The following is a 14,340-nucleotide window of genomic DNA, read 5'->3' on the forward strand; positions in this document are numbered from 1 at the left end:
AAACCCTTAATGACAAGCAATTTTTTCATTTTTCCTCTCCATGTCTGATCAGCTGTAACTTTTTTATTTTTCATTGACAAGGTCTAGTTTTACGTGGGAGAAATTGAATTTTTTGGTACAGTTTAAGGATACATATAAATAACTTTGTAATTTATATACTTTTTTCGCTTTTCGCTAATTGTTTTTCTCGATACCCATGACGGCACCCTATGCGACCAGGGACCTCCCATCCGGGACAGGAAACCTTAGAAGATAAAAGGTTCACACCCCCACCAAGCACCAGTGATGGTAATAAACAGTACTCCGGAGGTGAATACACGTAACAAAGAGAGAGAGAGAGAGATCCAATACGGTACATTATATCTCTTCTAAACTCAAGAGAGATTCTCTCAGAAACTTATAAAGAAGTAGCAGGCTACTCCGCATATAACCTATTAAGGTAACTATAACGCCTATAAAGTTGTTTTTTTTGGGGGTGCCGTCATGGGTATCGAGAAAAACAATTACCGGTAAGCAATGTTGTTTTCCCCTCACCCATGACGGCACCCCATGCGAGATAGACTATTAATGAGGAAACTAGGGGGGGGACAACCGCCTGAAGCACCTTCCTACCAAAGGCGGAATCCACGTGAAGTTGGAGCCTGTAATGCTTTAAAAAGGTATGTTGAGAGCTCCAAGTTGCTGCTCTAGAAATTTGAGCCAGAGAGGCATCCGCTCGGGTGGAGTGAGCTCCAAACCCTGAAGGGGGCGAGAGACCCTGTGCTAAATAGGCTTCGGAAATGGCCCTTTTTACCCATCTAGCAATGACTGCCGTGGACACTTTCCGCCCCTTATTTCTACCCCAAAACTGAATAAGGAGGTTTTCTTCCAACCTCCAGGCAGAGGTAGACTCCAAATAAGCAAGCAAACACCTTTTGACGTCCAGGCAACGATACTCCCTTTCTAAATCATTAGAGGGATTTGAGCAAAAGGATGGAAGGACAACATCCTGACTTCTGTGGAAGTCCGTAACCACCTTTGGCTGGAAGGACGGGAGAGGCCTAATAATAACTGTCGTCTAAGATCTGGGTATAAGGAGGAAAAGCCGAGAAGGCTTGAATCTCTGAAATCCTCCTAGCTGAAGTAATGGCCAGTAAAAAGGACATCTTAAAGGAGAGCATATCTATGGGGATGTCTGACAGGGGCTCAAAAGGTTTTTGTGACAGGGCCGTCAAGACTGTGTTTAGGTCCCAAGGAGGGGACAAAGGTCTTATCGAAGGGCGGATCCTGGAGGCTGCTGACAGAAACCTTTTAACCCAAGGATGAAGGGCCAGCTGCATATCAAAAAAGTAACTTAAAGCTGCCACATGTACTCTCAGGGTGGAAGCCCTAAGCCCCTTATCCAGGCCAGCTTGTAAAAAGTCTAGGACCCTAGAGACATTTGGAGGAGAGAAGGGGTCAGGATTGATCCCTAAAAAGGAGGCGAAGACCTTCTAGATCTTATTATATTTCCTAGCTGTAGTAGCTTTTCTACTTCCCAGAATGGTGGTCACTACTGATTGGGACAGACCCATACCTAACCAAATCCCCTCTCTCAGTCTCCACACTGCCAGGTGCAAGATTTATGGATTGGGATGCAGGATCGGGTCTTGATACAATAGATCCTCCCGGGGAGGATAAATCCAAGGGGGGGCTATCGCTAGGTCTAGGAGGCAGGAGTATCAGGACCTTTTCGGCCATACTGGGGCAACAAGGGTAATTGTCGCCTTCTCCCTCTGGACTTTCTTCAGGACCTGCGGAATTAGGGAAAAAGGAGGGAAGGCGCAACCCTCCTCATGAGACCCGTTCTGTGCCAATCCGTCTAAAGCTGTTGGATCGTCCAAACGATTAAGGGAGAAGAATCTTTCCACTTTCCTGTTCTTCCTGGAGGCAAATAGGTCGATCGTGGGAGGCCGAATTTTTGCGTTAACTGGGAGAAAACCTCTGGGTTTAGACACCAGTCTCCCTGTTTTAGCTGGGTGCGACTCAGATAATCGGCTACTATGTTCTCCTTCCCCCTTTATGTGGACTGGCGACAGGGATAGATGTTTCTGTTCTGCTAGCTGAAAGATCTGGTGACAGAGTGTTGCCAGAGAAGGTACTCTTGTTCCGCCTTGATGGTTGATGTATGCCACTGTTGTCAAATTGTCAGAGTATAGAATTATCTTCTTGAAGGATATGTCCGGAACTATCGCTTTTAATGCCATTTCTACTGCTTTTAGCTCTTTGAAGTTCGAGGTGGCTCTTCTGGTATTCAAATCCCACCTCCCTTGCCAACCTTTGTTCTCCGAGTGAGCCCCCCCATCCCCACGGGCTGGCATCCGTCGTTATTATCGGATCCTGAAAAGACCATGGTACCCCTGCTGAGAGATTCTCTGCCACAGTCCACCAAAGAAGAGACACTCTCGCCTCTGCGGATAAATGGAAAGGTCGGTCTAACGACTGTTTGCAGCCGTCCCATTGGTGCAGGATGCATGACTGTAGCTTCCTTGTGTGGGCCTGCGCATATAGGACCGCCGGAAAAGTTGCTGTCAGGTGGCCCAGTACTGCCATTGCCCTTCTGAACGAGCAGAGGTAGGACCTGAAAAGATCCCAAACATGCTCCCTGATGGAGATTATCTTGGCGGACGGGAGGAAGGTTTTCTCTACTCGGGAGTCTAAAAGGATGCCTAAAAATACACCAGTCTGAGATGGTGTCAGGCAAGACTTTTTCCAATTTATTTTCCAGCCCAGGCTCTTTAACAGGGCGCAGGAAACCCTGATGTTTTGAATCAATCCATCTTTGGTCTGGGAAATAAACAGGAAGTCGTCTAAATATGGCAGCAACGGAACCCCTGACAATCTTAGGAAGGAGGCCACCTCCGCAATCACTTTTGTGAAGATTCTGGGGGCTTGTGAAACCCCAAAGGGTAGGGCTCTGTATTGCAGGTGTAGACATTCTCCCTGAACCCAGACTGCTGTCCTCAAATATTTTTGGGAGGACACATGAATTGGCACATGGTAGTATGCGTCCTCTAAGTCCAGAGTCGCCATCCAGCAATTTCTTGATAGGAGATCTATGGCTGATCTTATGGTCTCCATGCAAAACTTCTTGTAACTGTTACAAAAAAAAAAGGGGGGAGTAAAAACCCCCGCCCCTCTCTGCCTGTGGAACTGGGACAACCACCCCTTTCCGTAGAAGAAGCAACACTTATGACTCTAAGGCTTGTCTCTTGATTTGATCCTTGGGGTAATCTGTCTGTATGAACGAATCCTGGGGACGGGTCAGAAACTCTAGCCGGAACCCCTCTCCAATCCCTCCCAGGATCCAGACGTTTTTGGTTATCGTCTTCCAGGACTGGGAGAAAGAGAGATAATCTTCCCCCTACCTGGGGTTCGGCGTCATTGCTTATCCTTAGGTCTTTGATCTTGGGGTTTAAAAAGGAAACCTCCGGATTTCTTAGGAAATTTGTCCTTTTCCCTTCTGTCATACTGCCTACCCTTTTGTTGTTTATTTTGGTACCTACGAAAAAAAAAGGGGGCGTTGGGGAGCTGGAAAACTCTTTTTCTTGTCTGAGGCCTTTTCAAGTATGTCGTCAAGGGACGACCCAAAAAGCCTGTCACCCTCACAGGGGATGGAGCACAATCTAGCCTTTGAGCCCTGATCCGCTTTTTTGTCAAGAGAAGAGGATCAGACAGGCTACCCAGGTCATCAAACAGTAGAGCAGACTTCTTGGCGATCTTTGCCACCGGAGCGTCTACTGTAGGGGCCTTGTCCCAACAAGCTGCTACTTTCTCGTCAAAGGGATATTTTCTTTTAACTGAGCTTGGAATAAAAAAAACTTCCTATCAGGATTTTTCCATTCCTTTTTAATCAATGCCTGAACATTCTCGTGAATGGTGAAAACCCTCTGCTTCCTGGGACCTAATCCCTGAAAGGCAATATCTGCTGTAGACTTAGCCTGTTTCACCTCTTCCAGTTGCATGGTTGCTCTGACCACTTTAAGGAGATTTTGGGTATCTTCGGGTGAAAAATAGGAATCCCCCGCTTCCTCCTCCGCTGACGATGTGGCGTCATTAGAGAGTAACTGGCCTGCTTCTCTTTCCTCTACGTCAGAACGGTCTATATCCGAATCCCTAACATCCGGAGATTTTTCCGGAGACCTAGGGCGGCTCTTACTTAAGGGTTTTAAGGAGGCTTTGACCTCAGATCTTATTAAGGACCTCATATTTTTGGAGAGGCTTTGGGATTCCTCCGCCACCAATTTATCAATACATAGGGTACATAACGGCTTAGAATAGGAGGATGCCAGGGGGACTTTACATCCTGCACACTCCTTATGCTTCGTTTTTTAGGTCGCTTTTTTGGGGGTCTTTGCCACCTAAACAAACCAAGCAAATAACACCCCATTAATAAAGAAAAAGATACATCTCACCAATGATCTTTTGCCCCCACTCCTCAGGACTGGTACCGGACTAGCGGGCCTTGAGGGTTCCAGGGGTTCGGCGCGTCCATCTACCGGCTCTGACATCTTGCTGAAGAAAACGAGCCTCTTCAGCACCACACTGTGTGCCACATCAGCTGGCTGGATTCCCCCCCCCTTGCCCCATTTATATTTTAAAAGACGCGCCTGGGCACACTCCGGCGCTTTTCCTACTTCCGAGTCAAGCCCCGCCCCCTCCAACGCCGACAGGAAGCTGGGCAAGCCAGAAGCAAGGAAGGGAAGCCGCCTGAACACGGCCACAGCGGCTCCCTCGGCTCAGCGCCGGGATGTGGGGGAGAAAACCAGACTGGAGGTAGCAGCCCTGGAGAGCCGTCAGCCACCTGGGGGAGGCCACCCACTGGATCAGAGCCTGGGCCCCCCCCCCCCCAGCTGCCAGTGAGAACCAGAATAGGAGCTTCCCAGGGACTTCCTATCCGGAGGACAGGAAACCTGAACTAGTGCTTGGTGGGGGTGTGAACCTTTTATCTTCTCAGGTTTCCTGTCCCGGATGGGAGGTCCCTGGTCGCATGGGGTGCAGTCATGGGTGAGGGGAAAAATCGATTTTGACAGGGGCGTAGCTATAGGGGGTCAGAGGTAGCAGTCGCTACCGGGCCCAAGAGCCTAAAAGGGGCCCAAAGACCCTTGTGCCGCATAAGAAGACACCGGTATTATAGAAAGTGCATGCTGGTCAAATTACACCTCTGGCTGGAGAGAAGGGGTTAGGTCAAGAATTTGGCATGGGGGAGAGGTGCCGTTTTAATGTTTGCCTAAGGCAGCCCGAAGGCTATGGGTTCCCCTGGCCCTGGCCACAAAGCACTGAGGGAAGGTGGGACCAAGCTGAACTCTTGCACCAGGGCCCATGAGCCTTTAGCTAAGCCCCTGGATTTTGACATTTTATTTTTTACCTTATTGTTTACACTGTATATATTTCAAACTGAATACATTTTTAAATGAGTTGATCAAGTTATTTCAGTTGAGCGGATAACCAAGTATGTGCAATACAATGTACTTTATGTAAAAAAATTTGCTTATTTTTTGCAAGCTTTTTTTCATTACATTTTTATAACAATGTTAAAAAAATCCAATTGAGGAATTGCTGTTTTACAAAATTATTTTATGCTTATAATTAGAGATGAGCAAATCGACTTCGGATGAAACATCTGAAGTCGATTTGCATAAAACTTTGGTCCAATACTGTACGGAGCGAGCGCTCCGTACAGTATTAGGCCACATGCACACAACCATTGTGTGTTTTGCGGTCCGCAAATCGCGGATCCGCAAAACACGGATGGCGTCCGTGCCCGTTCCATAATTTGCGGAACGGCATGGACAGCCTTTAATATAACTGCCTATTCTTGTCCGCAAAGCGTGCTGTCCGCATCCGTGGCTCGTTCCGTGGTCTGCAAAAAAAATTATAACCTGTCCTGGTTATAATTTTTTTTTGCAGACCACGGAACGAGCCACGGATGCGGACAGCACACTGAGTGCTGTCCACATCTTTTTCGGCCCCATTAAAGTAAATGGGTCCGCATCCGAGCCGCCAAAACTGCGGCTCGGATGCGGACCAAAACAACGGCCGTGTGCATGAGGCTTAAGAGGCTTTTTGCTCAGATAAGCTTAAGCTATTACTTTGCGAAGTCTCGTGTGACTTTGCGTAATAACTTCATAGATTAATTTTTACTGTAAAAAAAAAAAAAACATTTCCATTCAAAGTGGTTCCGTGGAACCAAACCAGAGTTCGGGAAATGGTTTATAACAGTGAAAATTATCTATGAAGTTATTACGCGAAGTCACGCGAGACTTCGTGAACGAATAACTTCGGCTCATCTGAGCCAATACATTCCAATACTGCATAAAGTGCGCGCTCCGTACAGTATTGTTTTATGCGAAGTGACTTCTGATGTTTCATCCGAAGTCGATTCGCTCATCTCTACTTATAATGTATTAGCATACTCCTGCATGCTAACACATTATGCTCTGTGTCTCTATGGTACACACTGTAGTAAGGAAGGACGGAAAGCAGGATTACTGAATTCACAGTCGTGCGGGTCCTTTCTAATTCCCCAGGGCTGACTGCAGAGGTCTTACCCACCCAGATCAGATCACTGGGACCCAATGCTGTGGTCACAGACTAGGGTGATCAAAGGGTTAACAACTGGAATTGGAACTACCTCCGATCCTAGCTGAGGAGCAAATGACTGCTCTAAAAACTGGAGCGGTTCGTTACAGTTCATTCGGACAGTAAGGCTACATGCACACGATCAGGATTGCGTGCGGAAAATCCGCACCGTAGGTCATGTACATTGTATTCTATGAGAATTTGAAATTCTCAATGCACATGATGCAGATTTTTTCCGCGCGGATTTTGATCTGTGGTGCGGATTTTAAAATCCGCAGCATGTCAATTTATTTTGTTTTCCCTGACCGGATTTTCTTCATTCACTTAGTGAAATCCGCATGCAGAAAATCTGCACCGAATCCGCATGCAAATCCGCACCAATTAATGCGGATTGACCACACAGATTTGCCTGCGAACACCTACGGATTTCAGTGCGGATTCTCCGCACATGAATCCTGAACGTGTGCATGTAGCCCTAGACTGCTCACAGAAGTGCGCTGCTCCCTTTAAAATAGGGACAACATAAGGGGTGGTTCTTAAGGGGTACAAACAAGCATTTCAGTGGGAAATGATAGTAAATAGCAGAGATAAGAAAAAACTGATATATTACATCAGGTAACAGTGATACTAGTAGACGTAGAGATTGCTTTAGTGTAATTTTCCTTTATAGTAGCCATTATATGTACGGTATTTCCTACCAAAGTCAGACAAATATATACTGTATGTATTGTGCCATGAAGGTGAATGTGTACTTTTCATCATTATGTTATTTATTGTTAGCAATAGCAATCATGTGCTACTATATAATTTTCTTACAGTGGCCAGAGCTCGGTTTTTTATACCAAGCTCTAAATCTAACACATAAACTTGGATTTAAAAGACAACATGCTGGCTGTCTGCAGCAACCACTAGAGGGAGCCTAGACTCTTACTGTATACTGTCTAACAAGTAAACACTATGAAGCTCCTAAACTCCATCTAGGGGTGATTGCAGAATGACTAAAAATATTAAATATTTTTTATATAACTATGTACAAAGTTTTGAAACTAAAAATAGAGTTCTGACAGATATAAGAAACCAAAATTTTATTCACAATCTTCTATTTAGAGGGTTGGTTGTCTCACGGGAAATGGCCAGAATATCCATAAATATTGCAGACTGAAATTATGTCAGAGAAAATCTGTTCTAGATAAAGTTTTCACTGTATTAGGAAGGTAAGGCTCCATTCAGATGTCCGCAATACACCCGGCCGACACCACCACAGAAATGCCTATTTTTGTCCCCACTCTATGGTACCTTCATATCAGATGAAAGGAAGGATGGAAAGTTTTTTTTTTTTTAATGTAAATCTGTCACCAACTACATGTATTTGCTGGCATGGGGAATGTCCCAAAAAAAAGTGTCAGAAATTTGGCACAAATGTTGAATTTTAAATAAATACCCTTTTTAGCAAAGCCACATACCATCGCTACACCCCTGTTGTCGGGCGAGGCAGAAAAAGCGCCTAGAAGTGTCCAAAAAGATTAATGAATGTGGTGCAAGATTTATCATCTCCCTGTACCCCTTTTTGATTGAAAAATAATAATAAGGGACAAACCTTGCATTTGGCGTTTTTGCATTGCCCTCGCCACTTTCTGAAAGGGGAGCATGGTCAGTGGGGCCAGCAGGTCACCCACATTTATGTTCTTTTCTGCCGGTGAGGAGCAAATGAAATCAGAAATCTGTGACATGTTACCCGCATACCTGACCTGTAAGGGCATTTTAAACATTATAATAAAGGACAGCGAGTTTGTATAACGGGTAAATGCCTGCTGCTTTTTCTTCTATTTTTGCACTGACTTTATGGACACCTATGGCAAAGCACCACCTGTGAACATATGTCTAAGGTGCCACCCCAGTAGATTGCTTGGTGAGAACTGGCAGATGTCAGCTGAAAACAGAAATCTATAGCAGCTCCGAGCTGGACTGCCAGAGGATGCACCTAAATTAGTCACATCCTCAGCAGCGCTGGAGATTTCAAAGCCAGCTAAAAGTTTCTGTATTCAGGCCACATGTATGACACTGTATGGAAAAAAATGAAAATAAAAAAATCCAGAAAAGGTGCCAAAGTGTAATGGAATAATATAGTTATCAAAACACACACACACACTCAAAAAAGCTGTCACTGAATCCTCCATCGGGAAGTCACATTTGACCATGTCCACCTTTCTAGACTCACCCCTCCGGCTTTAAGAAGTTTCCTCCTAAACTCTTCAGTGGGGTTGTTAAAGGTAAGCTTTTCACAGCGTAGATGGTTTACAGGGGGGTGGCCTTCAAGGTGCAGAAAAAGATCATAATCAAAACGAACTTTCTTAGGCTCTTCCTGTGAAAGAAGAAAAATGCCCATTAATGAAGTCAGTAAAAATGACAGTTTTTGTAATCTATCTGCCAAATAGAAACTATACCTCTAGTTCCCACCAGTCTATACATCCCACACAAACATTTCTTCATCCCGAATACAAGTCTGTGGGGGAGATTTATCAAACTGGTGTAAAGTATGGGCAACTGTTTAGTTTCCCATTGCAACCAATCAGATTCCTTCTTTCATTTTCCAAAGGAGCTGTGAAAAAATGAAAGGTGAAATCTGATTGGTTGCAATGGGCAACTAAGCCAGTTCTACTTTACACCAGTTAGATAAATCTGACCCTGTGTTTCCAAATGCAACCGAATGCTAAGGGTATGAAACTGATCCCACCTACTCACACAGGATTTTACTGGACGCATAATTACTCTGCTATTGGCTACAGAAAATTCCCAAATATCTAGATCTGAGGTACAAAAACAGTAAGATGTTCACTAAGTTCATAAATATGATACCATGTGGCAGCAGTAGAAAGAGCTTTGTGAAAACACCCATCAATATTACAGGACACAGCCAAGGGTTACGCTCATACTACCAAGGCTCTAGCTGCTGAGTGCCCAGCTGCTGTAGATAGCGGCCCCTGCGCAGTCGAGGCGCCAAAGTCGAGCCCATACCTTGGCTCTGCTAATTGGAGCAGCAGCGCAGACAGGAAATGGTCAGGGTCAGGCAAAATGTCGAGCCCCGTCTATCTGGCGGCAGGTGGGTGCTTCTTCACCGGTGAGGACAACCCCCCACAGGTGAAGAAGTCCTGCTGATGAAAGAAATCGATCCATTAGGTTCATTATAATGTCTGAAACATAAAGGGGAGATAACTAACCCTTTATACCAGTTTTATGGTCTAAAAAGTTACAAAACCCAGACTTGTGGCTTTAAAAGGCATTGTGCATAAATGTATGCGCAATTGGTGTTTCACTGCCACGCTAGCCACTTTCCAACAAAGAGGCGTGTTGAGGGTGGATGAAAGCTAATATAATTTATGCCCGTTTTCCGTTTGCGAGCTCGTATTTCAATCTAGGCACACAGACTGCCGGAGTATGCTCTTACTTTACGATGAGGTGTGCACCTCTTCTTAAATGAAGAGCATCCTCTGGCGGTGCAGTTTACAAATGCCGGTCTTGAGCCCCATAGTTAAATGAAAATAATTCCAGCAGTGCTTGTGTTTATAAAATGGGTCAGTCACTATTCTATTGATGTCTAAGAGTGGGTTCACATCACGTTTTATGCCTCCGTTTGACGTATATATTGCAAAAAAATTAAATAAAAAAGATGCAGCACATCAGCTTTTTGTATCCTACACAGTTGGGTATAAAAAAAAAAAAAGTATACTTTTTCATATATCAGTCTGAGGCATCCGTTTAACGTATACTTTTTTTTGGATATGTTAAAAGAATAGGAAAAACGTGACGTGAACCTATATTATATACATACATACATACACACATACACACACACACACATTTTAACATGTGTTTTATAAGTTAGATATATATTATACACATATACACAGTCAGGTCCATAAATATTGGGACATTGACACAATTCTATCATTTTTGGCTCTATACACCACCTCAATGGATTTTAAATGAAAGGAACAAGATGTGCTTTAACTGCAGACTGTCAGCTTTAATTTGAGGGTATTTACATCCAAATCAGGTGAATGATGTAGGAATTACAACAGTTTAGATATGTGCCTCCCAATTGTGAAGGGACCAAAAGTAACGGGACAATTGGCTTCTCAGCTGTTCCATGTTATTCCCGCTTTATCCCAATTACAATGAGCAGATAAAAGGTCCAGAGTTCATTTCAAGTGTGCTATTTGCATTTGGAATTTGTTGCTGTCAACTCTCAAGATGAGATCCAAAGAGCTGTCACTATCAGTGAAGCAAGCCATCATCAGGCTGAAAAAAACACAACAAACCCATCAGAGATAGCAAAAACATTAGGCATGGCCAAAACAACTGTTTGGAACTTTCTTAAAAAGAATGAACGCATCGGTGAGCTCAGCAACACCAAAGGACCCAGAGGACCACGGAAAACAACTGTGGTGGATGACCGAAGAATTCTTTCACTAGTGAAGAAAACACCCTTCACAACAGTTGGCCAGATCAAGAACACTCTCCAGGAGGTAGGTGTATGTGTGTCAAAGTCATCAATCAAAAGAAGACTTCACCAGAATGAATACAGAGGGTTCACCACAAGATGTAAACCATTGGTGAGTCTCAAAAACAGGAAGGCCAGATTAGAGTTTGCCAAACGACATCTAAAAAAGCCTTCACAGTTCTGGAACAACAGCCTATGGACAGAGGAGACCAAGATTAACTTGTACCAGAGTGATGGGAAGAGAAGAGTATGGAGAAGGAAAGGAACTGCTCATGATCCTAAGCATACCACCTCATCAGTAAAGCATGGTGGTGGTAGTGTCATGGCATGGGCATGTATGGCTGCCAATGGAACTGGTTCTCTTGTATTTATTTATGATGTAACTGCTGACAAAAGCAGCAGGATGAATTCTGAAGGTGTTTCGGGCAATATTATCTGCTCATATTCAGCCAAATGCTTCAGAACTCATTGGACGGCGCTTCACAATGCAGATGGACAATGACCCAAAACATACTGCAAAAGCAACCAAAGAGTTTTTTAAGGGAAAGAAGTGGAATGTTATGCAATGGCCAAGTCAATCACCTGACCTGAATCCGATTGAGCATGCATTTCAATTGCTGAAAACAAAACTTAGGGGGAAATGCCCCAAGAACAATCAGGAACTACAGACAGTTGCAGTAGAGGCCTGGCAGAGCATCACCAGGGATAAAACCCAGCCCCTGGTGATGATGTGTTCCAGACTTCAGACTGTAATTGACTGCAAAGGATTTGCAACCAAGTATTAAAAAGTGAAAGTTTGATTTATGATTATTATTCTGTCCCATTACTTTTGGTCCCTTAACAAGTGGGAGGCACATATGCAAACTGTTGTTATTCCTACACCGTTCACCTGATTTGGATGTAAATACCCTCAAATTAAAGCTGACAGTCTGCAGTTAAAGCACATCTTGTTTGTTTCATTGTGGTGGTGTATAGAGCCAAAAATGTTAGAATTGTGTTGATGTCCCAATATTTATGGACCTGACTGTGTGTGTGTGTGTAATATATATATATATATATATATATATATATATATAGCGCAAGTTACGTCTACTACTGCTTGCACCGATGTAGTTCAGTTTGAAAGTAGAAACAGCCTGACGGATTTCATAATGCTACTCTGAACGTAGCCTGAAAGGACTGTATGCTATGCATTTCTTTAATAAAAATCAATATGACTAGGGTTGTTGTGGGTATCTAAATTTCGATACCCAATCAATACTTTACCGGGATTTCCATTTTTTCGATACTGGGCTGCGTATCTAGTCTAGTATCACAGAACACGAGCGCGCTGCTGTTAGCGCACTAATGTTCCCTCAGCAGCACAGGGGAGAAGGAAGCACTCTCTCCCTCCCCCTGTGCCACTGCCACTAATGAGGAGAGAGGGGCGTGCGCACTGCACCACCAATGATAGCAGGACTTTAAATGGTTCCAGACTTTAAGTTACCAGGCTACATAGAGCGGCGCCCAGGGATCTCCCCGCACTTACTATTATTACTGGGCACCGCTCCGTTCGCCCGCTGTTGTCTTCATTACTGTATCCTGCTCCGTATGCTAATTACTACTATCGGAGCAATGGGCAGGGTAGACATCAGCTTCTCTCCTGGGCGTCTCCTTCTCCCTGGCTGTAGCGCTGTCCAATCGCAGCACAGAGTGTCACAGCCAGGGAGAAGGAACGCCCAGTAGAGAAGCTGATGTCTCCTGCCCATTTCATCCAATAGTAGTAATTAGCATACGGAGACAGTAATGGGGGCCACAGCGGGCGAACGGAGCAGCGCCCAGGAATAGCAAGTGCAGGGAGATCCCTGGGCGCCGCTCTATGCAACCTGCTCATGAAAGGTCGTCTTTAACTTTTAATACAAGAGGCAGGTGCCGGCAGCAGAATCGCATAGCAGGCACCCTGCCTCTGACAGGGAGAGCACTTAACCCCTCAGGTCCCCTTCCCTTCTCATTGGTGGCAGTGGCTACAGGGTCACCTCCCCCTCATTGATGGCAGTGGCAGCTTATGATCGGAGCCCCAGCAATGTAATCCTGGGGCTCAGGTCGGTTCCCATGGCAGCCAGGACGCTACTGAAGCCCTGGCTGCCATAGTCAGCTCCCTGCTGCTGTGTGCACTATGCACAGGGCAGCAGGGAGAGTGTGAAGTCCTATTCACCCTAAGAGAGATCTATTAGGATTATTAGGACAAGTGATCAAAAGATCCCAGGTTATAGCCCTTAAGGGGGAAATAGTTATTAAATAAACTGTAAAAAATAAAAACACAACACACACCAAGTATAAATCACCCCCTTTCCTAATTTCCTATAAACAATAAATAAACATATCACATATCGCCAGGTCCAAAAAGTCCAAACTATTAAAATATTTAAAAAAATCTATGCAGTAAATGCCGGAACAGAAAAAAAAAACACATTTATAAAAACTGTGCGATTCGCCATTTTTTATTAAAAGCGGAATGCACGTGGCTTTTTTGGTGTTTTATTTTTTTCGTGTGGTATTGAGTATCGCAATACTTTTTTATGATATCGAAATCGAATCAAAAATTTGGTATCGCAACAACTCTAAATATGACATCTCAAAAGATTGCTTAAACTTCAGTGCTGTGTTAACAATCAAGGCATAATATCAAATTATTGCTACACATATCAAAGGTACTGTATGAAGAAGAGGTGTCCTCCCCTCATTCTGGCCCCCCAAAAATAAAATAAAATAAAATAAAAAGCTAGAAATAAATTATTTTCCTCACCTGATTGATTTCTAGTCTTATTCCACAGGTCTAAAAAAAATGAAATATTATATGTACAAACTATAGACAAAAAAAAACAGATGAAGCATTTTCATCCGGCCATAAATAATGCGTGGCGCAGAATATTATTCGTGAAAATAATATGACAGTATGTTGAAAACACCAATCACCATGTTACCAATTAAGCCAAGCCTGCATTAGCTCAATTTGGCTAAACAAAGCAATACAGCATTGAATGAAAAGATCAATTGCTGCATTTAAAAGCCAACTCAATGATCAATTCAATAAAATTTAAGCGAAAACGTCAAGCACCACCATGTTAATTATGGGAGCAGTGCCTCTTGAAATCGATGAGAATGAAATGTAGACAGCAGAAAACAGATACGGAAATAGAAGCTTGTGTGGTTGCTACACAGGGATATTTTTTCTTAACATTTTCTTGTTTTAGTTTTAA

The 14,340-nt window shown here is 44.0% G+C and overlaps 1 protein-coding gene across 5 annotated transcripts in view; it reads right to left on the reverse strand.

Moving 5' to 3' along the window:
* The window catches only part of MLLT3 (MLLT3 super elongation complex subunit), a 238,592-nt gene that overhangs the window by 120,687 nt on the left and 103,565 nt on the right, over positions 1-14,340 (reverse strand). For 3 of the 5 annotated variants that reach the window (XM_044300981.1, XM_044300979.1, XM_044300980.1), the window contains exons 4-5: positions 13,887-13,916; positions 8,819-8,962 (exon numbers count right to left, since the gene is read on the reverse strand). In XM_044300981.1, coding sequence (XP_044156916.1) covers positions 8,819-8,962; positions 13,887-13,916 — 174 coding nt within the window. The remainder of the gene's footprint in view (positions 1-8,818; positions 8,963-13,886; positions 13,917-14,340) is intronic. The other 2 variants (XM_044300983.1, XM_044300982.1) reach the window with 1 other exon arrangement.

The sequence above is a fragment of the Bufo gargarizans genome, chromosome 7, assembly GCF_014858855.1.
Source record: "Bufo gargarizans isolate SCDJY-AF-19 chromosome 7, ASM1485885v1, whole genome shotgun sequence".
Lineage (NCBI taxonomy): Eukaryota > Metazoa > Chordata > Amphibia > Anura > Bufonidae > Bufo > Bufo gargarizans.